Raw genomic sequence first — 24,327 nt, 5'->3', positions numbered from 1 at the left:
TTATTGAGGATCTGCGTTTAAACAGGTAAACACGTCCCTTTTTTGGGTTAAGCCAGATTTTCCATCATATTAGCTTCATTTTATTTGGCATCATGAATCCATTTTTCCAAATAGTCCAAGTTGGTGTTAAAAACCTGAAACTGTCCTATTGTACGCATCTTCTTTTTGTCTTTGAATAGGAAGGTGTACGATGTGAATGTGGTATTTTAGCAGGAAATGAAACTTAATTTAACAATGTTTAAGCAGGTTGTTTTAGAGCTTCACTAATTTGTGGTGTGTTTTTGGTTTTCTTATTTTAAATACAGCTGTTGTGAGATATTTTCTGCCTGTTACGTCACCATTAGTCCGACATTAAATATTTTCATGTGTCATGTGTGATATTAAATGTCATGTTGAAGCTGTTAGATATTCAAGTGAAGTCATTTTTTCATATTCTCTTTTCACACTCACTCAGTGACACTTTCCTCTGTCACCACGACCTCCTGCTCCTCACGTGACGCTGCAGGGGTTAATACCTGATGATAACATTTGCTGAGGGGAAAAAGGAGTCGTCCTGTGTGTTGGTGCATTTTGATTAATCGCCTATTCCCAAGCCCTAACCTTTGGCTCTCGCCACAGTACTTTAATCACACTTTGAATATTACATTTTGTCGCTTTTTGAACAGATAGAGTCCAGACTTAAACCCTGAATGTGATTAAAGAAAGGAAGATTAACGCCCTTATTCTCCCCCTATTTAGTGAGTCCTGTCACTTTCAAATTTGACCTTGATCATTTTATTTTTAAAAATGCAGTCTTTGTGATTATTTAATTCACCTTTGACACATCAAAATATATATTATCCGAAAAGTAGGTTGCAACTTTATTTTCTGTCAGTCTGTCATGATGTCACTGAAACTGTCCAGTCATTGAGTTACCTGTAAGTCCATATAGTTTCATGCTTACAGCTCTTGGTTCATTTGTAAAAGCCAGTGTGAACACAATGTCACAACAGCTGCAGATAGATTTTAAACCTGTTGCAAAGTCACCAATCCTTAAACCAGCACAAGAGGAGCTCATTGCAGGATCAAGACGTTTTGAATCCCACATATGAACTTATTTTCAGATACAAATGACTTGTCTTAGATTTATAATGAAAGGATGTTGATATAAATATGATTTTAGATGAGAACATGCTCGTTATTGTAAAATTACTATGATCGGTTGGTGTAATTACCAACCTATGATACCTGATATGATAATGCAAAATAAAATTTAAGTAAAATAAGAAATAAACAGTTCAACCAAAAAGACATGAACACAATTAAAACATTTTGACTGTTAAAAGCCTGAGCATAGACATTAGACTAAAATGGGAAAATGTTATTTGTACAACAAAACGTATAAAGTGAGTGATGAATCTATTGCCCTAATGCATGTTGATGTACCTGCACTCACATGATCAGCACTCAGCCGATCATATGAATGCTGATCATGGTTCCAACACTCTAGTCATTTTACCTTTATTTCAAAATAAAACCACACAGTTACTCAAGATAACTTCCTCAATCCTAAAACTATGTCCAGTTCCTTAATTTAGCTTGTTGAGAATAAAAATAAATATTTTTAGACTGATATTAGCCTGAGTTAGTTAAACCACTTTTTAAGAACAGGGCCAGAAACTAAAAGGAAACAATGTAAAAGTCTTTTTGAAATGAACAGAACTACCAGGGTCAATAGACCCTTTTCCCCGCAGACATTTTAACTTGTCAAAGCAGGAAAAGGTGTAAAAGATAACATTAACAATGGCTTCGTTCCATCAAGTGTTCCAGTTAGCCATGTCAGTGAGTGACCTACATACACAGTGCCAGAGCCCTGGAACTGGCTCACCTAAATGAAATGCCACTAGTTTCACTTCATGTGTCAGTGTTCCCCTGTTTGTGTTTAAGCCTAGAGTTTTGAAAACAGACTGTAAAAGAGAGCTGATAATGAATGGAGCTCTGCTGTCTCTCCTGATTCCTGCTAAACAACTCTCATCATGGTTCCCAGAGCTCGCTGAAACCTTTTATCATTTCCCCCCACAGTGGAACAAGTGCGAAGGCCCCAGACTGACTGTGCTGACAGTCAGTCAGTCCGGGCAGCTTAACGGTCACAAAGGAAACTGCTGCAGTGCACATCATCTACTCGCAGTCTGCCAGGGCTCCTGTTTACCAGCTGAATAGACCACAGAGCCTCAAATAAAGAGGTTGTCTCCCACAGTCTGAAGCATTTGTTCAGCAGAGCCAAGCCTATGGAGGGTGCAATTATTTCCACTGTTTAAAATGCAAAACCTGCTTCCTTCTACTGCATTTGTACTGAGTATTTGAGGGGTTAATTCCAGTGACAGTACTGCTGAGCTCGTGTTTGCAAAAGTCCTTGTCCGGGAAACACTAAAGTAGAAGGCCTGTCAAGATTCATATACACTGGCCTTGCACCAGATGTTTGCAAAGAGTGATGCACATCTGTAGCTAATTTTACATGGAAAAACACAACTCAACTCATTTAAAAGAATGTGGGTATGAATAATCCAAGTAAAGGTGGAATTTTTGGAATTGATGCTTGAGGCTATGAATACTACATTTAAATTTGAATGGATTAAATTGGATGGAGGTCTAACTTTTTTATTAAGATGTAATTATAACAAAATCCTGCTGAAGCTATCACTTTTAGTAGATGCTGCTGGTCTCACCACATCGATACTTCCTATAAAATAACATAACATTTCAGAACAAGATATTTTTTAAGAAGAACTGGTTTGATGAGAGAATTATGTTAGTAAGTCCACTTGATTCTGAAGGCCACTTACTGTCATATAATTAATATATGACTTTCCTATTCAGCCAAGAGATGAGACTTTAATTCACCTGTATTGCGAATGCACCTACACTTAAATACTCCACACTGACACAATGACATTTGTTTTATTTTTTTTAAGTATCACATATGTTAATGTATTTAATGCCATCTTTAATATATATCTAACACCCTGAAAGTTATGGGTCAGTCAGGCCAAAAATCCACCAAATCTATTTATCTTGTGTGATCAAAAGCAGGACAGGTTGGGTTGTATATACATAACCTGCAGGAGCTAGCATTGCTAGCAGGCTAACAACAGCAGTCCACAAAGTTGTAAATTATACAGCCTTTAATCAAACATTTTACTGCTGTAAACTTCTGTCACTGTCTGTACACTCACTACAGCTCAACAGCATGTCTCCCTCTCTGGGGCCGGTTTTAAGTCACTTGCAGGTATAAAACAAAAATATAAACAAACTGGGCATTGGAGAGCCATTGAGAGCATAGGAAAACATGCACATTTTGGCGTGACTGCACCATTAGTCAAAACAGCAATGCCGTGAAAATGTGTACATGAAAAACTGTGTCTTATATGAGCTAAGCCCCAAGCACCATTTTTACTCTGTATTTCTTTAATTCCTTTTATTAAATATCTGCATTATATTGCATTGTAAATTCTGCTTTGTCAATAAAGTAAAATAAAAGAGAAAAGGAGGAAAGAAAAGGTCAGGGGAACAGATTGCAGCCTGATTGGCTGAGGGATTTCCTTCCTGGCAGAGTTTGAAACCACCCATTACAGAGTGGGGGGGGGGTTGCAGGAGGCGATGAGGTAATGCCTCTTCTTTATGTGAGAGGCTGACATCATCGCTGTGGCATTTTCCGTTGCCATGGAGAGAGAGGAGGCAGGGTGCATAGCGGGCTGATAAAGCAGGGGGCACAGAAAGGGCTATGTGGGAATGAGATGATTGTGTCTGCTGGGAGTGTTAATGTGTAAAAGCAAATATTCCTATATCGGCTCATTTAACCTCTTTCTTTTAAATGTCTTTATTTTTAACAATTAAGTATTAAGTATTTTGCAAAAGAAAGGGGGAGGGGATGACAAACAACAACAAAGTGTGGGAACCAAGTAGAGTATACATTTCCTGTATTGACTCTTTATCCACTTTGTTCTTGATATTATCCAATGTTCAGGGTGTCATTTTTTCCCATTACACACTGTATATGTCCGTCCATGTTTAAGCCTGGGAGGTTCCTCTTTATTCTTAGTTACAGCTTGTCTGCAGAGTTCTTCTATTATCAATCCAAGATCCAGACTTCTCACTGTGTGTAGTGGATCTCAGTTGAGGGTTAAAGGTATATTCTCCCAAAACATGCTGTCGATTACACATGTTTATTTTAAATGAGATTAATTAAATTTCTTCAACCAAATTCCCTCTTCACATAGTTTGCCAATCCTCCTCTAATATCAGATTTATGTAATCTACATTTATTTCCAATTACAATTTTACAATTATCTTTATGGGTCTGTAAAACCTGATGCAGTTTTGAAATGTGTCCTGAATTTGTTTTTTATTTTGCTATGAACAGTTCATCAAGCACTAAATCTAAAAGCAAATCTTTGTTTTCAAGATCAAATTCCTTTTTCAATTTAAATTCTCTACCTCACATTAATGTGCTCAGGGCAGTTATACCTTTGTTTTTCTAATTGGTCACTTTGTTTACAAGGATACTGATCCTCCTTTAGATTTCTGGAAAATATCACACATGGAAATATTGGCTCTGGACAAGGAATCCTGGTCTATTTATGTCTCCTTGGAGGAGGAAGAGAGGGGTCTCCCCCAGACAGTCTGCCATTTCCTCAGCTTGACTTTAACTCGTCTATGTCTCTGTGTGTGTGTGTGTCTGTGTGTGTGTGAGTTCATCCTGCTAACCCACAACCCCCCTGTCTCTTTCCCAGAGGTTGTATTTTCTCTTTGTCTGCAAGGATTTCAGTTTAACCTGCAAGTACAGCACCAACAGCCAAGTGCTCTGACCGTTTCATGTAGTAGACACTTTTGTTGCTGTCACTATCAGAGTCCTTACACTTGACGTTTATTGTCTATTTTTTTCTGATTTTACTGGAAGGCTGGGCTGACCAGTGTATTGGCTTATTGATCACGAGATCAAGTGCTGAAAGCATTTCTGCTGTCTGATGGAAAGGAGATGATGTCCTTCTGAGCTGAACGCAGATGATGGAAGATTAAATAATTAATGAAGAGATACACAGATGTGTGTGTGTCTGTGCGGGTGTGTGTGTGAGAGAGAGAGAGAGAGAGAGAGAGAGAGGTGTGGCCCCTCGTAAATCTTTCAGCTTTGCATCTGTCAGTTAGTAATGATCCTGCTCCACAACCAGGACACACACCGTTTCCTTCTGACTCCTCCTGCTTCCTCCTCCTGTGTCAGCCTGCGCGTCATTTAATGACCTGTGGCAGCTTGTACACACACAGACCCACCCACCCTCCATCCCCCCACCTTCCACCCAACACCACCCCACCCGACACACACACACACACACCACACACACACACACACACACACACACACACACACACATACATATCATAAGATGCAGACCAGAACTGGATGGTTTGTGTGAGAGTCAGATTAAATTCTGGTTTTATTTTAATGCGAGGCATACGAGGGCTCAATTTAAAAGAAGTCACTGTAAGATCAGAGACTGTGTAAAATCCAAGTGTTTTTATCCAGTTCACATATTGCTTTCTTCAAATTAGAGCTGTCAATTAGTGGATGGAATGATTGACAGAAATATAATATAATAACTATTTTGATAATCTATTAATGGTTTTTAAGCAAAAATAGTGGCAAAATGCCCCAAATTGTTAAGTTTAACCCTCCCAAATTTGAGGATTTGCTGTGTTTTTTTTATCTTATGTCATTATAAAAACACTATTATTATTTATTTTTTTACTTTTGGTAAACAAAATGTGACATTTTAAGACATCACACTGAGCTCTGGGCAGTTGTAATGGTCATCTTTACAATATTTTTTGACATCTTATAGACTGACAATCTATTTATCAAAAATAATCTCAAGATTAAACAATAATCAAAATAATCTCTAGTTGCAGCCCTAGTTCAGTTGCATACGGTAGATACATGAGGCACAAAATAAAGATAGAGCATCATCTTGGTGCAGTTTTATTTGAGCAGCTGCTGGGCGAATTTGAGACACATGTTACACCACAAAGTTGTACATGTCAGTTCAGGTTCACCAGCAGACAGCAGATATGATGCAAACGTTTATCCCTAATAAATAATTAATTGTCTATCGGCGTGTCTGCCATTTCCCTGTAAGTGTGTATGTGTTTCTGTATGACTTTCGCAGATAGATAACTGGTGCAGACTTGCAACTAATGAATATTTTTATTGTTGATTAATCTGCTGGTTATTTTATGTATTCATTGATTAATCATCCATTAAACATCAGTGAACAGTGAAAAATGCTTTTCACAATTTCCAAGAGGCGTTTTCAAATGGCAGCTCAAATCCCAAACAGATTTAATTCTAACATAAATGACAATGAAAAGCAGTAAATCTTCTTTTTGAAAGCTGGAACCAGAAAATATAATATAAAAATGCCTGAAACTATTAATCAATTATCAAAGTAGTCACAGATAAATTTTATGTAGATTGAATAATTGTTTGATCTGTAGTTGAAACCCACATAAACAAAAATCAATATAACAAAATACTGTAGTATGTCTTTATACTGTATTGTTGCATACAGTATGCTAATGCTGATTTGTTAAGGCACATGGATGTCATTCTGTCTGGTTCAATATATTTAGATTTTCATCTTCTTCAGCAGCTCAGTCCCTCAAGGGATTTAAAATCCATTCATTCACTCATACCTGATGTTTTTTCATTCAACTTCAGCTCATTCACATCAGCTGGGACAAATGAATCATGTAAGGTATCGACCTGGGTCGGGCTGTCAGCGTGATAAATTGGATGCAGAGTCGTTCAAAAACATATTACATCAGGAAACTGTCCAATGTGATAATCTCTGTGGGAATAATAAATATGAATAATAGCAGAGTGATAAAGAGCAGCACATGGCTAATTCATCTTGCATTAATTAAAAAAGATAATTTCAGTCAAGTCAAGTACAAGCACACACTTAGACAGATTTTTTTTATTTATATGTCCACAAAAATGTAATCATAATCCTGATCATCACACTATATTTTTTCAGCAGGCTACACTGTCAGTCAGTCCTCCACTTTTGGTCCAGATTGAAATAACTATTGGAATGGACTGCCATAAAATCTTTTACATATATTCATGGTTCCCAGAGGATGAATTGTTATAGCTTGGGTAAGGTTGATTTATACTCATCTCAAAGACACAGTCAGTAAATGTGACGGCACTCAGCCGGAGTCAGATGTTAGGTGAGAGGCCAGGGAAAAGGCTGCCTCCCTCTGACCTGGAAAAGGAATTTATTACTCTCTCAGACACTTTTAGCTAATTCCATCAGGGATTTGCACAGGGTAAGGGGGGGGGCAGATTTACCAACACTCCTCCCTCGTTCTCATCTTCTCTCTCATTGGTGTTTTCCCGGCCCTCAGGGAATACAGCTGGGTTTCATGGTGTCTGAAATCTGCTCTGCTCCCTCTCAGTTATTTACGTCCAAGCAGCCTTTTCTTTGCCTTTCACTTTTTTCTTGTTCCCCTGGTCATTGTATCTTCAATCAGTCAGGCCGCCAATGTTGTTTAGTGTTCATTATCGTTTTGTCTGCCCTTTCTGACATTGCTTTTTCTATGCTCTCTTATAGATTTCCTCAAGCTCATTTCTCTCTCTGCTGACCTTGAACATTTTTAACTGCTAAGCAAAAGGGCATGCAGTATTTAGACTGTCTTTGTTATTTTGTTTGTTTTTTTTTGGGGGGGGGGGGGGGGGGGGTTGCACAGTAAGGTGTCGGAGCTTAGCAGAGTGTGAGAAACTGATTTTCAAAGCATCATAGCACAGTGTGCAAAGACTCACAGTATTTTACTCTGATAATCCTCTTACACGTCAATGCCGATCCACACACAAGTGCAGTCACAAATTCGTCCGAATGTGAACACAAAAAACACACATTAACACATTAACCACAATCTTGGTAGAAGTATTCATTTTTATTTATTAGGGTGGTGTTTATTTTTCTTTTTTTCCATCCATGGGAGTCTTGAGTTGTAACGGAGCGTTCCTGTCTGTTTCCTCTCCCTCTGAGATAAGATTCTTGTCCTAAAGGCAGAAATTTGCCTTCTCCATCTGGGAGTCACTAATGTATTCACCCATATCTTTAATACTCTGCTGCCACTCCCAGCTCTGCTCAGAGAGACATTTCTGCGAAGGAGCTGAACCTCGGTGCATTAATATCACTCTTGCCTGTGTGTGTGTGTGTGTGTGTGTGTGTGTGTGTGTGTGTGTGTGTGTGTATAGAGTGCATACAAGCACTTCTTCGTGCACCTTCCTGTATCCTCCCCAGGTATGACTTTGCCCCAGCAGGGGTGTGCAGGGTGTGTGTGTAGTGAAAGGCAGTTACTGAGCAGCAGAAAGAGCCAAGACAGCTGAGTAGCTCCTGGCTCGGTGCTGCGGATGTCTTCTGAAAGCCTTGACCCACTTCCAAGTCTCGCCCTCCTCCCCCCTGCTCACCCAAACATGCTGCATACTGAAGCAGCTCTGCCACAATCTGCTGAGCTGCGGTGAAGCTCAGCATGCAGACACTGAAGAGAGTGGGTGTGTCTGTGTGCATGTGTGTGTATCTATCTAATAAATAAATAGTGTGTCTGCATGTGCTGCAAGGTCATGTATGTGCATATGTGTGCGTGCACAGGCTTCCACTTGGTGCAAGTTCTTGGGCAAAGTCGTAGACGAGTTGGTGCTTCTGATGAATATTTTAATGAGTCCTCCACTAGTTGTTACTTTACCAAGCAGCCACATGAGTTTAACATGTGTGTCTTCTTGTCTTCGTGTGATATGGAAGGAAGGGAGTGGGAGACATGTAAATGCAAAGATTCAGTGTGAGGTTTAAGCCCTTGCAGAGCAGTTCTGCTGCAGAGTTGTGAGTCTATGTCTGCAGCTAGCCAATTATTTTTATTATTGATTAATCTGCTGATTCATTTTTTACATTAAAAGTCAGAAAAAAGTCTTAAATTTCCAGCAAAATTAAAGCATGCATTCATTACAGTTGATTGTATTATGGAAATGTTCATGTTGAAATCAAGATTTAATTTTATGTATATGTGTTTCATGATGATCTGTGTTTTAAGCTTGAACCTGAATATGTTTCTGCTACTGTAGAGTTCAGTTGCAGTCTACATTTCAAAATGATCTGTTTACCGAGTTTATTTCAGCCAGAGCTAAACAAGAGTTTGCACAGAAACATGTGATGTGTCAAAGACAGAATGAGTTATGATCGGTGCAGTTTAGTTACACACTTGACTGTGTTAAATTATAGCCAATGAGAAATAATGGGTTTGAACTCAAGCTGTCTTTAACCAGAAAAAAAACGAAACAATTGATTTTACGTGGATTTTGTTGTGTAATTATAAAAATGAAAATATATCTGATGAATGCCAAATATGTTTGATATAACATAAATTATTGGCAAAAATTCTTCAGCAAGCCAAAGCCACAGGACGGCACACGAGTGGCAGTGGCAATGGAAAACATGGAAATAGGGATGAGATTAGGGACAACGTGAATTATTCTGCTGCAGACACTGAAGCCGTGCACAGGCCTGGTTTTAAGCTGATGGGAGGGACGCTCTGCTGTGAAGGACTGGAGACACTCACTTAGTCACAGAGATTTAGACAGATTACAAACAAGGACACACAGAAGCAGTGCACTATCTCACTAATGGATGAATGTATATACCATACGCATGGCGATTAGCACACATTTCGATTTATGGACACACGCAGAGTAAATGTGCCTGCTCACGTGAAGACAGTGTTTACAAACAAGTCATAAGCCGACGTGTAGATACAGACATGCTGTCTAATCAATAGGAAGATCAGTAAAGTGCTATCTGGTCTGTACAGGCTCAGTTTTCCACTTTTCGTGTACAACCAAAGCTCCTGAGTCATATGAGATGGTTCACACCCTCTTTCCTCTGAAGTAGCTCTTATCGTCTGCCATCACCTACCAGGAAATAACCTTTACTCACCTGTTTTCATCCTTTGAATATTTAATCCAGCACGTGCGGCAGTGTGTGTTATTTGCATTACAAGTGAATTTGGAAAGTGTGTGTGTGTGTGTGTGTGTGTGTGTTTGTGTTTGTGTGGTGTGTATCGTACACTGTACAAACATACTCTTTGCCACTGTATCATCACCTCCTGACTCTCTCCATGTCTTTATCGTCCACCCTTCACTGTGATGTCCCTCTGGACTTTTTAGAGCAGTTTGCTATTAATAATCTCTGGTGACAGACCAGACACAGAGCTATACACATCAACATGCCTGAAAGTGCTTGGCGTCAGACTGTCTTTGCAACAGTTAGACTGATGTGGCTGATCAGCCAGTGCAGCACTTTAAAAGTTGCATTGATAAAATACGACCTGGAAAAACTCAAATTTAACAACGCTGTGGTCACATTAACCTGTGAGGGGGCAAGTATTTGTTGCTGGACCCTATTGACCTTCACTATACGCAAATTCATTGGCAACAATTTTGTCATCATGCTTAGTTTTTTTGTTATTGTTTTTTATTCAGCGGTTCCAGCTTCTCAAACATGAATAGTTCCATATGACAGTAAACTCTTTGTATTTTTGACTGCAATTTTCATATGTTCACATCAATTGATTATTAAAGAAAATAATTGTCTACATATTGAAAATCTATATAACCGTTACAGTACTCCTATGATGTTAATTACTTGACACAGAAACAATGGAAGCAGTCTGCAAAATACTCCTATAACAAACAATTAAGGTGGCACAGAGTTTCTCGACAAGTTAAGGCTACAATGTGTCAAAGTTGATATTGTGGATATTTGCAGTGCAAATTTCAAACAAATTTGTGATCATTCAAATTTATGTAGACCTAAACTCCCCGACTGTTAAAACCCTTGGCAACTGGTATCTAGTCCTGTAACCTCAGCACTCAACAAGTTTTAGGCACTAAAAGTAAAGTGAAGATGCTTTCAAAAATAATGCCATGAAGAGTTTTTATTTATCAATAACATTGCACAAAGTTCAGTAAACAGAAGAATACCTGACAGGTAGATTCTTCATCTTGGAGACTTAGGCAGACTCGGTGTCTTCTGTCTCCTCATGTGATCCCAGACTGACTGCATGATGTTGAGATAAGGGCTCTGTGGGGGCCAAACAATCTGTTGCAAGACTCTTTGTCCTTCTTTATGAAGATAGTTTTTCTGCCTCTGGCTGTATTTGGGCTCGTCCTGCTGCACAGTTCATCCGGGACCGATATGTATAAGAATCTAAACTTCTAACGCGTCTAAAAGCGTCTTTGCACAGTTCATTCTTGGCAAACATCCATTGACTTTACTTTAATATCTTTGACTTTCTCCTCTATGTGGATTCCCATTAGCTTCCACAAAGCGGTCACTGTCTTCCTGGAGTCCACAGATTGACGTAATGTTTAACCACTACATATGGCTTTCCCTGTGGCTGTCTGAGTAAATGCACACACTGTACTGAAAAGCATGTTGTTGTAGTTGTAGACCGCAATGATATGATTTTATCTTTGTGTTCTTCCCCTTTTTGCCATTACTCTGTTCTTTTTAAGGCTCAGTCATAGTTGTGTGTTTTGGTGTGATCTCATTTGTCTGCTCCACCTCAGCTTGGGTGGTGTGCGATAGATCCACAAAGAGAAAACTATAATTTGGGGCCTGCTGGGTGTCATCAGGAGGGTTAAATTATGGCTTTACAGAGTACAGTACAACTTAATAGGCTGTCAACACAATAACAACTACATTTGGTGAGCAAAGTCTTTTACAGTAAGTGCTGAAAATAAATGTTGACTAGTCAGTTACTTTATTAATAGACAGTTAATCAAGCATTTTCATGACCAATTAATAGTTTAAGTCATTTATCAAGAAAAAATGGCTCCAGCTTCACGAATGTGAGGATGTGCCGATTGTTTTCATTTTTCTATCATTGTTTCATTGTAAACTGAATATCTTTGGGTTCCTGGAGTTGCATGTGTCACTCATCTTCATTGTTGATCTAAAGGAGTAATGATATGATTTCATCGTCAAATGCCAAATAAAAAGTGTTTATTAACTGCTCAGCTGCTCATGCATCTCTTTTTGTCTTTTCCTCTGTCAGATGTTGTGAGTGCAGCGCCTCGCTGTCCCATTGGTATTATGAAAAAGATGGACGGCTCTTCTGTAAGAAAGACTACTGGGCCAAATTTGGGGAGCTGTGTCACGGCTGCAATGATCCGATCACCACCGGCCTCATCATGGTAAGAGGATGTATCCGCTGACTCTCATTTCTCATCACCTGCCTGCTTCTTTGTTTGCTGTTAAACCTCAAGTTACAGCTTGGAAATGTGGCACTTGCTGCGCGCACAAACATGCAAGAGGACAAACACACACACACACACACACCTGCGTCCATACATTTACAGTCCTACTGGTTGGTGTGTGCCGTCAGACATACATGCACGTAGGATTGGTGCCAGACCTGTAACTGACCCTGATTCCTTTGGCTGCTTTGTCAGATTGTCTTACAGACCACCAGTGGAAGTCGGAGCTGTTGTTGTGACGCAGCAGAGAGGTTCATGTAGGTTCATGTGCTGGGTAGATTGGGTCGTGGCACCGGAAAGCAGATAAACAATAGACTCGACCTCTGCTGATAAGTGCTGCTGCATTATGGAAAAGATGAGATACCAGCATCAAAGGAGAGTTGTGTCTATTTGTTGATTAGTGATGGAATCAATCACATTCAAAGCTTGAAAAAACAGATTAATACTGTATGTCGGTGTAATACAATATGTCTTTATGTGTCTGAAGGCCCAATTTTCCTGCCGCACAAAGCCAGCAGTAGCACAAATGCGAGGAGTACTTTAATTTTCGTCAGGCAGTAGTAATTCTTTGTGGCTGTCAACAATGTCTTGACTCCAAATGAACTCACCTCCGCTGAGGTGGTTGGAGAGGTGCAGCTGAGGCTGTGTTTATGCTGATTAGGCAGTGCAGACTAATTCTGATGCTCCTTTGGCACAAAAAGGGAAGACAAAAAGAGACACTCAAACACAGACCTCTCTGAAATATTCATTAAAATACTTAAATTCAATCATGCCAGGTCAGTTGCTTAATCACTTAGTTGATCAACAGAAAAAGAATCTCCATCTGAAACTATGTTGATAATCAGTTTATCATTTAAGGATTTGTTTCTTTTCTTTGTCTAATGTGATAATAAACACAACATCTTGGTGTTCTGGTGTGAGTCAGGCAAAATGACACATTTGAAGATGACAACTCAGGTTTTTATAATTTATGATTGTCATTGGTCTGTTTTTTATAAAGATTTATTTCATAATGGGCAGATACATTGATAATGAAAATAGCCTATACTGTTCCCATAATTACCAATGATGCCTTGCACATATCAATGAATATAATCAAGGTTGACTGGGTCCTTAATGTGTTTTGATGTTCAGAGTCACTTTGAAGTTTGTTTGAAAAGTGACAGAGCAGCTGGACCCTGCGGCATGATTAACGTATTTAGAAATGTGGTCAGTGTGAAGAGTTGATCCTAGTTAACAACAGCAGGATTTATGAAGCGCATACCCCCCCACCCCTTCTCATTCATCACTGGTCAACTTTGCAGAATTGCTTTTGATAATCCTTATGCTATTCACACCACCCAGTGAGCTAAAATTTGAATTATCAGCTGTGGCAGCCGACGATATGAAAACTATGTCAGCTGTGTGTGGAAATATGCGAGGCTCATATTCTGGAAAACTACCGCCTGTCGACTTTACATGAAGCTCATATGATAGGGAAATTATCCACAGAATACACGGGCTAACCATTTGCATTTTAGAAGGTGTTATTAGTCTCAATCATCAGTCATTAGTTGGTGGGATTTAATTTAATCATCTCAATCTGCATTTCAATAGCAGGCAAATAGTATTCCATTTTTAGGTGCAATTTTAGCCAAAATATCAAAACTGTTATTGTTTAAATTTCCTTTTTAAATAATTTAATGTCAAAAATGTGATAGTTGCAGGATGTTTAGTGGCCAGTTTAGGTCATAAACTTCCTCTAAAGCCACCTCAAACCCCACTACTGACTAAATCAATAAACCGCTGAGTGCTTGTGGTCCTTTGTATAGCTGGAGCTGATTAAAATAAAAAGCTGAGTCCAATTGTTGCACATAAACTGCATTCTCTGACACATTTACCCCCTGGTCAGATACTGCAGCTGTCATGTGTCATGGTCATGATGAGCAAAAATTATTCATGGCTCGGCCTTTCTCTGCATCTCTGAGTGTGTGTGTGTGTGTGTGTGTGTGTGTGTGTGTGTGTGTGTGAGTGTGTGTGTGTGTGTGTGTGTGTGTGTGTGTGTGTGTGTGTGTGTGTGTATTTCATCATTTACACTCCCTCCAGACAGCTTGCCCTTTGCAGTGCAATCTCAGTAATGAAACATTTAGGGACTCTAAAGTGAATTAGGTGGAGGGATCACTGCACCACCTCTCCTCTTCTTTCTCCTTCTCTGGTTCATTGCTACTCTTACAGTGCAAAGACACTGATTGACTTACACTTAAGTAAATCTGAGATGGGTCAGCCAAACAGGCTTTATTGCCAAGATGGCCAGACGAATTGTATTACTGTGTAGACATGCAGACCAAGGTGAGCTCCCTACGTCTGTGCCACAGCCAGAAGAAGGTGAAGCGACACACTGAAGTCCTGCACAGTCACTCTGATGCCTGTGCACATCAGCAGGGAAACACAGTCCTGTTTTTAAAATTCACTGATGGCGCTCCACCTGAAAAAGCTGCTGTCAGAGTCAGTGAAAACATTTCGATGCGTCATGATGTGCTGATGAGTCAGTCTGCAGACAGACACGTAGAACTGATGGTCAGCCAGAGAGAAACGTTAAATGAGTTAGGAAGGTAAGAATGAGCCTCATGGGATTTTTCATCACTCCTGCCACAGTGATGTGCGACACACAAGCTGAGCCTTGCTTTGCTCTTTTATTTATATGTTATTTATATGTTTGTTTTATATGTTTGCCCACAACTACACTTTTGTAACAGCCTTTTTCTCTGTACTGTACTATACTCACTTTATCTGACCTGTTTCCCCACAGTGTGTGTAGTATTTCATGTTGGGCTCGAGGACTAGGATGTGTCATCCCTCTCACCCATCTTTGAGTTTTTATCATCATCACACTGATAACATCAAAGTGACAAAAATAGGCAATACAAAGTGTGTTGCAGCAGGACAACATTAAGTGCTACAGTATAAGAGCACAATAATTTTGTTTTTCAAAAAAATCGCCACTCAAAATAAGTAGTAGCCTGGTGTGGAGCTTTCAACTGCATTGCATGGCTCTCTTCACGAAGATTGAGTTTGCTCAGTTGGCATGGAGCTGCAGATGTTCAAACTTTCCACTATTCTGAGCACTTTAAGGACTTTGTGTGTATGTAAGTTCAATTGTTTTATGGTTGAAAGCTCCAGAACAAGCAAGTAAGAGGACCTTGAGTGGAGATTATGATATTTTGTCTGCTTCTGTTTCCAAGGTCAAGAATGAACCTTGGAGCTCAAAATAACTTTCCTGTGAGTGAACATAGAAAATGTTCTCCTGTTTAAAGTGTTGTTGGTTGTATATCCTTTGCATCAGTTACCACAGCGACCCTGTGGAGGGGGAAATGGTCCTGAACTGAATACGATTTCTTAGACTATAATATTATATTGAGGGGACTGTCTGTGTGTAGCTTCATCTGCAGGTTCTGCTCCTGTCAGCAGCTCCAGCCTTAAGTAAACTGGTAGTAATTCAGCCAGAGGACGTCACTCGCTTATTTACTACCTGCACTGTGAGTGATTCATGTGCTGAATGCCGAGTTAACTTCTGTAATTGAATTTTCTCTCCTTCCCATCACTCCCTCATTTTGTCCATCCATCGCTCCTCCTACTGACAGATGAATGTGCAGTAATCCAACCCAGCTCCACATTCAGTTTAGAGTCAGTCAGCCTGTCTGCAAACACCCCATGGCTGAGAGCCAGCTGACGGGAGCGGGGCCAGACTTCGACCTGGGCTCGTTAGATGTCCGCAGAACTTTGTGGTTTCACTGTTTCTCACTCTCGCTATCTTATCTTTGCCACGATGTTCTGTCGTCAGCCTGTTCTCCACCCTCCTGTATGTCTTTAGAGTGAACACCAGTTCAGTGTTGAACAGCCAGACATTAAGGATTGATGCGTTCGTGTTGGGAAGCAACAGTGTTTACAGCCGCAGTGGTCAAACGGCCACACTCATAGTTGGAGTGAAAAGCCAACCATCACAGAGAGGTGTGAGATCTGATAATCATTTAAATATGGAGATAATGCCTCACATTTTCAAACAGTGTTTCCTGGAAGACATTCAGTGTTGTATTTGTGTGTTCACACAAAAAGTGACAGAAGTATTTATGTAAAGAATGAAAAAAAAACCTCACCTCAACACACCTGGATAATTGTGGCATAAAATGAGTGTGAATGTCAAATCATCGGGGGGGGGGGGGGGGTAGAGGGTTTCCAGAGCTGTTTGACCATTTGACAAAGCAGTACTGACTGACTGTGCTGGCAGCTTAAGGCCTAGTACGAGGGACCAATAAGTTGCATTGGTTCAGGCTTGTAACTAATACTTTCCTTACTAAGCAGACCACATATCTGCCGTGGTGTGACCAACTCATATTAGATACACTTTCTTTTTCAGTGTCCTCATATAATTTAGTGTTTCTGTTATCAGTTTCATTTATTCAATCATGGTTGGCCACTGCCACGGTTTTTAGTGCCACAACAATCCCTGTTCTCCTGTTACCTTACATAAAATGATTATGAGTTCCACGCAGTGTGGTTTATAGATTTTCAATTTGGGAAGCAGGGCACTGGTATCAGATCTGTACCTAAAGTTTAGGAATCAGAAAGTATCACGAGTCAGATTGATGCATCCTTACTTACTGGCCAGACTTCTTCTACAGCTGCATAAGTGTTGGTTGGACATGAAAGTCACAGCTTTGAATTACAAAACAAGTAAGAGTTAGTTTCTTTCCATAGACTTAGAATGATGAATCAGTCTCACACTCTTCGTTCCATCTGGCAGTGATTTTGTTGTGAGTTCATCAGGCCCCATTATTGTTTTGACATGATCAATTACAATTTTTTTGCATTGTTATCCAGTTAGTTGCCACAAAAGAGCCTCTGTCAGATGGTTATTGGTTTAGCCTGACTGGCACCATGTTACATCTTGGGGACTTTCATTGCTTTTGTTTCCCTTTCTTTGTTTCTGAGATTACATAAAAAGGTGAATTCCAAGACGTTTCCCTTAAATCAGAAGTGCTTATGAATCTTTGGGATTTTTTTTTTTGGGGCATTATGTGTGTGCTGTCATGAAAAGACAAATCACATGTTCTGAAAGTTACCACCATGTGGCTCTCCCCTCACCTCGTCTGTAGTAATAATTGTTTTTGGTTTCAACCTGGCAGATACAATTGAAGTGTTTCTTTTGGTTTCTAAACAAGATTTTTTCAGAGGAGTGCCACGTTGAACAAATGATAAATGGAAAACATAAAGTAAAGTAATAATGGACATCATATTGTCATAAATAACAGACCTGATCTGGTGTGAATTCACGAGTGAGACTTAGTTTAAATGTTTTCATGGAGGTTGTTTCATTCAAAATGTGCTAAATTATGATTTATATTCATTATGTGATGTTAACACTATAGTTCTGTTAATTAAAATGTTGTGGTTATGGTTGATTAACTTTAGATACAGTCATAATTGAAGTGTTTTAGAGTGAAACAGTCAGACGGGCAGACAGGGGGTGAGGTTGAGTGGCTTCTTCTGCGTATTTGTCATCATTGCATTCTGACTTCATGAGTATAAAAATACCACATAACCCAAATTTCAATATTAACAACATATGTCCTCCATATGTGATTGATATTGAGAAATGGAGATATTTTTGGGTTGACTGCCACACCATTGGAAAGTCCCAGATTTACAGTGTACTTTATCAGCCCCCACTGGTGTGAGGTATCTCTGTGTGAGTGGGAATCTGCCAGTTGTTTCTGTAAACGCCTGATGATTGTTTTGACTCAAAGTGAAGACACTTGACGCTTGTGTAATAAAGGTTGGGAAATGTTATTTGTTAAGATCTTGTAGCTGTTCAGGTTGTGATACTGTTTTCTTAGAAACAGGTTCAGCTGTTGATGATCTCATCGGTGACGAGTAGAAAATTGCTTTGCACAATATTCAGGTTCAGGGAGAGTTTCTTTTACTTTTACTTCTTTAGATTACCCCAGAGAGGTCAGAGGTCAGGCTCACATACAGAGGAAGGATGCAGCTGCTTGGGCCTCTGTGCCTTGCTCAAGGACACTTCAGCTTGATGACTGCTTGCTCTAATGGGGCTTCAAAATTCAGGCTTTATGTTTTCATCTGTTTTCTGTTGTAGATATCGCATTCAGTATCTACACAATGAGAGTATTTGTAGAAACTTGTTTAGTATCGTCTCCTTCCAGAGTGGAAACACTGACGAAAGCAGCCGCCTCTGTGGGCTGAAATCCCCCCTGTGGTACAACTGTGGGCTGCTGGGTTTCACTTCTGAGCCGGCTGCCGGCAGGTCTGACTCAACTTTGAAAATATTTGTAAAGTTAGTTTACTTTAAGTCCATTTTATAGCAATAGCTTCCTAGAATTTGCTAACATCAGATGTTTAAGTAAAGCTGTAGCAGTGTTATAATTTTCATCTGTAAGAGGAAGAATGTGTTCTTTATTTTTCCACAGTTATATAATCTTGCTTTAAAGCAAATATGCCCCCTAAAATATTTGCTGACTAGTGGATCTTTTGTCTTGTTGTTCATTTCTTCAGATAATCAGTCACATGCAGATGAATGTGAGATATTCATAATCTGTAGCCACAGTGGTGATGGGAAATGATCAGATGCCTGGAGACAGACTTAATTAGAATTGTGAGAATTACAGAGGAGAAATGTATTTTCAGACTCACTTCGAGATACCACCAGTCGTCCTACTTTATCACAGACATGTTGCTTCTGAGCAAAAAGCCTGAAGCTTAATCTCATTTTCATGATGGGAGGAAATCACTGTGGGAAATGCAATAATTTCCTGAACATCAGCCTAATGATGTTTAGAGGTGAAAGTATGAGGGTGGAAGTGTTGTCCAAGTGTAAGACAATAGTGAATACCACAAGAGTATAAAACTAATACCTAGCTCTTTGCAAAACTGATGTCTTAATTCATTGTTTAATTGTATAGTCACTATACTAGTTGTGAATACTAACACAATTGATTTATAACCAGCTGCTGAATGTTTCAGTATCCAAATAGAAAGTTCTGTGAACAACCTGATCATTCAAACACCACTGTAGTTGGATCATCTGCTTGTTGGCCTTCACTCTGAAGTTGTCCACTGTGTGGTTTTCTCTGCGTTGTCCAGTTACTGATGCAGCTTCCATAACTCTCACAGTATCTCCACTGACTGTCCATCTGCCTCCACCGCTTTGACATAGGAACCACCAGACAGCGCAGAGAGTTCATCTGACCATCTATTAATATCTGCCCACTTACATGGCCCTCCAGCACTGGCTTGTAGCAAGCAGAGGGGTCAACACTTCTCTGCAGGCAGGACATGTTACGGACACAAACATCGTGAGACAACAAGGACAGGTGTGATTAGACTTGGAGAACGTAGAGTGGAGGAAAGAGTGACGCAGCAGCAAAGATACAGCCAGGAAGAGAGGGTGGGCAGACGGATGCTATTTATAAACATCACACAAGCATATCACATGTCTTCATTTATGCGCCATGCCTTGTCACTGCAACCAGTACTTCACAAGCAAAGACTGACAATAAAGTGCACCATCATTACATCTGTTCTACATGTTACTTAAGACTGTGTCTCTGCTGAAAGTGGAAAGTTCTGGCATTTTCTTAGTTTCAATTTCATGTGGTGACACCCTGCAGATTTTTACTTAGTGTGGGACAAGAGAATCAACTTCTCTTATCTGTTAATATATTAATTAAGCAGTCTACAAAATATCAAACAAGGACTTTACCATCAGTTTTAAGAAAAAAATGACATAACACACACAAAAAAGTTTTTTATTTCACCTTTAACTACCATCCAGACTAGTGCTGAAACAGTTAATTGATTAGCTGGTCATCCGTTTTGATAATTGTTTAAGTCCCTTATAAAGCAAAAATGTCAAAATTTTCTGTTTCCGCCTTCTCAAATTTAAGATTTGCTGCTTTTTATGTCCATAACATCTTTGGGTTTTTGGTTGTTAGTCCTGAAAAATAAATGAATTTGAAGTGAATGTTACTGAAGGCTCCCAGACATTTTTTCTGTATTTTTAGACACATAGGCCTGACAATTAATCAATTACTATTGGATAATAAAGATAATCATTAGCTGCAGCTGTAATAAGGACATGTTGACATGTGAGCACTATAACATGTGCTCTGCTGGACACAAGGCCTTTGTTTCACTTAAACATAACAAAAGATTCAGTAACACAAACAAATATGTAGCATTATTCCCTCACATGACATCCCATAAGTCAAGCCTCTAAGTGTCACTCTGATAGTTTTCACGGGTTGTTTAGAAATGTGATTGCATCGTGGGAGAAGAGGAATGAGGGATTTACTGAAGACACCAGGGGGTGGGGGCGGGGGCGGGGGGGGAGGGCAGGGGGTGGTGGAAGTAGTTGGCTGGCGCGTGTGCAAGAGTGGGTTGGGCCAAACAGGAAACGATGAGGTCATAGCAAAAGTGAGAGAGGGGAGGAAGGCAGGGTGGGAGGGGGGAGCGAGGAGGAGTGACACTGATTCAGAGATGAGCTCAGCTGCAAAGGCGTGGACTGCTCTCTCTCGCTCGCTCTCTCTCTGTCCTCCCTCCCCTCCCTACCCTGAGAGCTCTGTCTCTCTGCCAGTGTTGTGTTGTGACAGCGGGGGAATCGCCTGCCTCAGTAGAATGAACTAGATCAGCGAGGAGAGACGCCGGCTCTCGCTGACATGGTGGGAGACTTGTTTTTCTGGAGCTTCTGCTGTCTCAGGCTGTGGAAAAGAGATAAGAAGGTGAGGCTGTTCATTGCTGCTGCTGCTGCTGCTGCTGCTGCTGCTCTGGGTTTCCCGGTGTCTTCTGGGTGATATTCATGAGCCGGTGAGGAGGCAGGGAAGCAGATAGTCTCAGGTGGCTGGTTGAGATGGTTCCCGGTTGCTTCAGCAGGTTCTCCTTCCATCTTTATGCTTGTCATTTTAAAACTGAAGCTAAAGCATGCTACTGGACGCCGCTGTGTTTTGTGTGTGTGTGTGTCCTTTTAAACTGGGTCAGTGTATTGCTTTGTAATTACAGATCTGTTCCTCTTATTCTGCGCGGCGCCCCGTTTTTTTTTTTTTTTTTTCCTTTTCTTCATGTCATGAAAAACTGATGAGCCATGGAACGAGGGCTATTTATAGACAGCATTCTTCCTCAGATAAAAGTGGGATTCAAAGTGTGTGATCGCATTCAGAGATGGACAACAGTTGTCATGTCTAATAAGTGTGTCGCAGCACTGTGTTATTTTTATTTACCACCTCCAGTGCACACAAGCCACACCGCAAACAGTTTCTCATTTTACCACAGTGGATGTGAGACTTGCAGAGCGTAGGCAAGAGGCTGAATATATTAACAGCATTTCCAAAGCTGAGGCCTGTGTATGTTGTGGTACTGTACTGTTTGTAGGAGAGAGGGGGTTTCCATTCAGACAGCATGAATGTGGCCCACTGTCCCCTCTCTCAGGCTTTCAATCTAATTCTGTTTACCTAAATGATGTCTACTGTAGCTAAAAAGTCTGAAAGGGGTTTTCATTGATCAGGATCATGTCTGCTTTTGACTCTTTTTCCCTTCAAACAGCCTTGATTCCAGCTTTGTGCCATATGCTGATCATACATTGTGTATTTAAGCTTCAGGAATTCCCTTTGACACATTTCTGAAATCTGACCCAGTTGTAGCTCTCTCTGTGTGGGGAGTATCAAGTAGGCTACCTCATGCACGTGTTGTTATTACCATTTCCTCACAACGTCCACATGAGGTCATTTTCTTAAAAACACATTTCTTAAGCTGCGTGTTGATTCTGTGAGCTCAGTCACATATGGACTGTGTTTTTGAGTTTAGCCAATGAAGGAGGCTCTGGAGTAAAGTTCATTACATCAAACATGAGGTTAAGCAGAGCCAGATCCCCCATCATTTGGTGAGGCCATTCAGAAGCACCCACAGCGCTATTGATATGAGGTCACTGTGCCACATTTAGCTGGAGCGGAGTGAAGTCAGAGAGTCCGACTGGCTGTGTCTATAGATGTAGAGGTAGAGGGACGAGGCAGCACGTAGAGGTTCATGATGCGTATAAATACACCTGCTGTAACACACATTTACTGTAGCTCTTAAGTCATAACTGACACATATTGTTCCATATCACTTCTGACCTTTGTGTGTCCAACAAAGCCATGCACTCGACATAAAGTTAAATAAATGAAGTACAGTGTAAACAGAGGGATGTAAGGTTAATAGAATGGGTGTTCACAGCTTCCTTGGACTGCCTTACATTAGTGCTGTTCAGAAAATAGTGGAAAATGTTCATCACAATTTCTCATAGGTGGAAGTGATGTCTTCATCTTTCTTGTTTTGTCTGACCAACAGTCAAAAAACCAAAGATATTCAGTTACATATTCTGCAAACCTAAGAAAACCAGCAAGTATTCACATTTTGGAGGCAGGAAACAGTGAATTTTTGTCACTTTTGATTAAAAAGTACTTCAACAATTGATCAATGTATGGCATCCCAGAAGTACCAGGTGTCACTAATGGAAAATCATCTGATAAGTATAACTGAATACATAAATAATATTGATTTTAATATTATAGTTAAATTAGTAAAATATACTAACAAGTTTCATGTTTTATTTATTTTCTACATGCAGCATTTCCCTCACATTTGCCAGTTTCCATGTCACTAACTGTTGTTTCTTAAATGCATGGGAGGTACTGGATACATCAAGGACTGTGTCTGACAAGAACGTTTCTACTTTAGTTTGGGAAGTGTTCAGCTACTTCGTGTCATGATTTTACGCAGACAACAGATATAACAATCACTTTGCTTTCATCTCCAAGTAAACCTCGCATACACACCCATTCACATCATTCACATTTTCCTTGCTAATTATATTTGGTGAGGAAAGGATGGAACATGTCATGGGTAAAATGTGAAATGTGTTTAAAAAGTGTTAGGTCGGAAAAACAGGAGCTAAGTGATTCCGTTTGAAATATGAATATAAGAAAGAAAGGGTGAGAGATTGTCTTTTTTCCTCTAATTCAAAACAGTTGGACAAAGTTAACATTTTCAGCTCAAGTCTGTCTGACATTATGAACAAGCTAATTACAATGTGCAAAGGTGTGATTACCCAGACCTCAGCTCAGGAAAAGTCAACACGGGTGACTGATGACCTGAGGGAATTGTCAAGAAATCCACCCACACGTTTTTTTTAACATGTTAAGTGTCGCAGAGAGCATTAAACCGTCATAAATTCCCCCAAATGGCTTGAGAGGGGTCTCGTCACATTCCACAGCCAACTTCAGGTCACACATATAAATCATTAAAAACAAATAAAGCTTACGGGCCCTGGCACGCCAAGCCGACAGTCTCTGTGGATGACCATTGCTGGTAGTTTTTTTTTTTATCGAAAGCACCACTGGCTTCAATCATTCCTTATGAATTGGGCATGTTCGATGTGGAAGCATTTGCCTTTTCTGTTTTCTCCACGATCAAAAGACCCAGAGACTGCAGCCAATTAAAAGTCCTAATGATAAATTGTACTACTGTCTTTAAGGAGTGACTGTTGTCAGTGTTGCTTTCTAACCTGGTGCTCGGGACCACCAAAGGGTTAGAAGAGGAATCTAAGAGGTCACACAATGATTAATAGAGTAAGGAACGAGAGAGAACAAAATTCTGCTCGTAAAATAATGTTTATTTTGTAGGCTTTTCTCCAAGCTTGAAAAAAGCTCTTCATTAGTTAAGATTTAGCCTAATTATAAAGTAAGTGGAGATTTACTTGTAACGAAATTAAAATGGGTTGTGAGACAAAAACTAACGTTAGCTTGCTTATATATGACTTGTTTAGAGGGAAAGATGTAATAAGGAATGTGGTCGGCATGTCTGACCTGACAATTGATTAATGATGTAAACTGGGAGGATTTTAAATTACATTTAAAAAAATAACCCAACATACCTCAAATTACAAAATGCTA

At 39.9% G+C, this 24,327-nt stretch overlaps 1 protein-coding gene across 3 annotated transcripts in view; it reads left to right on the top strand.

Annotated features, from left to right (window-relative positions):
- limk1a (LIM domain kinase 1a) overlaps positions 1-24,327 on the top strand; it is a 53,612-nt gene that overhangs the window by 14,691 nt on the left and 14,594 nt on the right. For 2 of the 3 annotated variants that reach the window (XM_056374586.1, XM_056374587.1), the window contains one exon: positions 12,148-12,286. In XM_056374586.1, the coding sequence (XP_056230561.1) occupies positions 12,148-12,286 (139 nt within the window). Of the gene's footprint in view, positions 1-12,147; positions 12,287-20,931; positions 21,124-24,327 lie in introns of those variants that run through there. The other variant, XM_056374588.1, reaches the window with a different exon arrangement.

The sequence above is a fragment of the Seriola aureovittata genome, chromosome 4 (genome assembly GCF_021018895.1).
Source record: "Seriola aureovittata isolate HTS-2021-v1 ecotype China chromosome 4, ASM2101889v1, whole genome shotgun sequence".
In the NCBI taxonomy this organism is placed as follows: domain Eukaryota; kingdom Metazoa; phylum Chordata; class Actinopteri; order Carangiformes; family Carangidae; genus Seriola; species Seriola aureovittata.
Note: the sequence above shows the minus strand (reverse complement) of the source record. Positions and strands in the feature narration are given on the sequence as shown.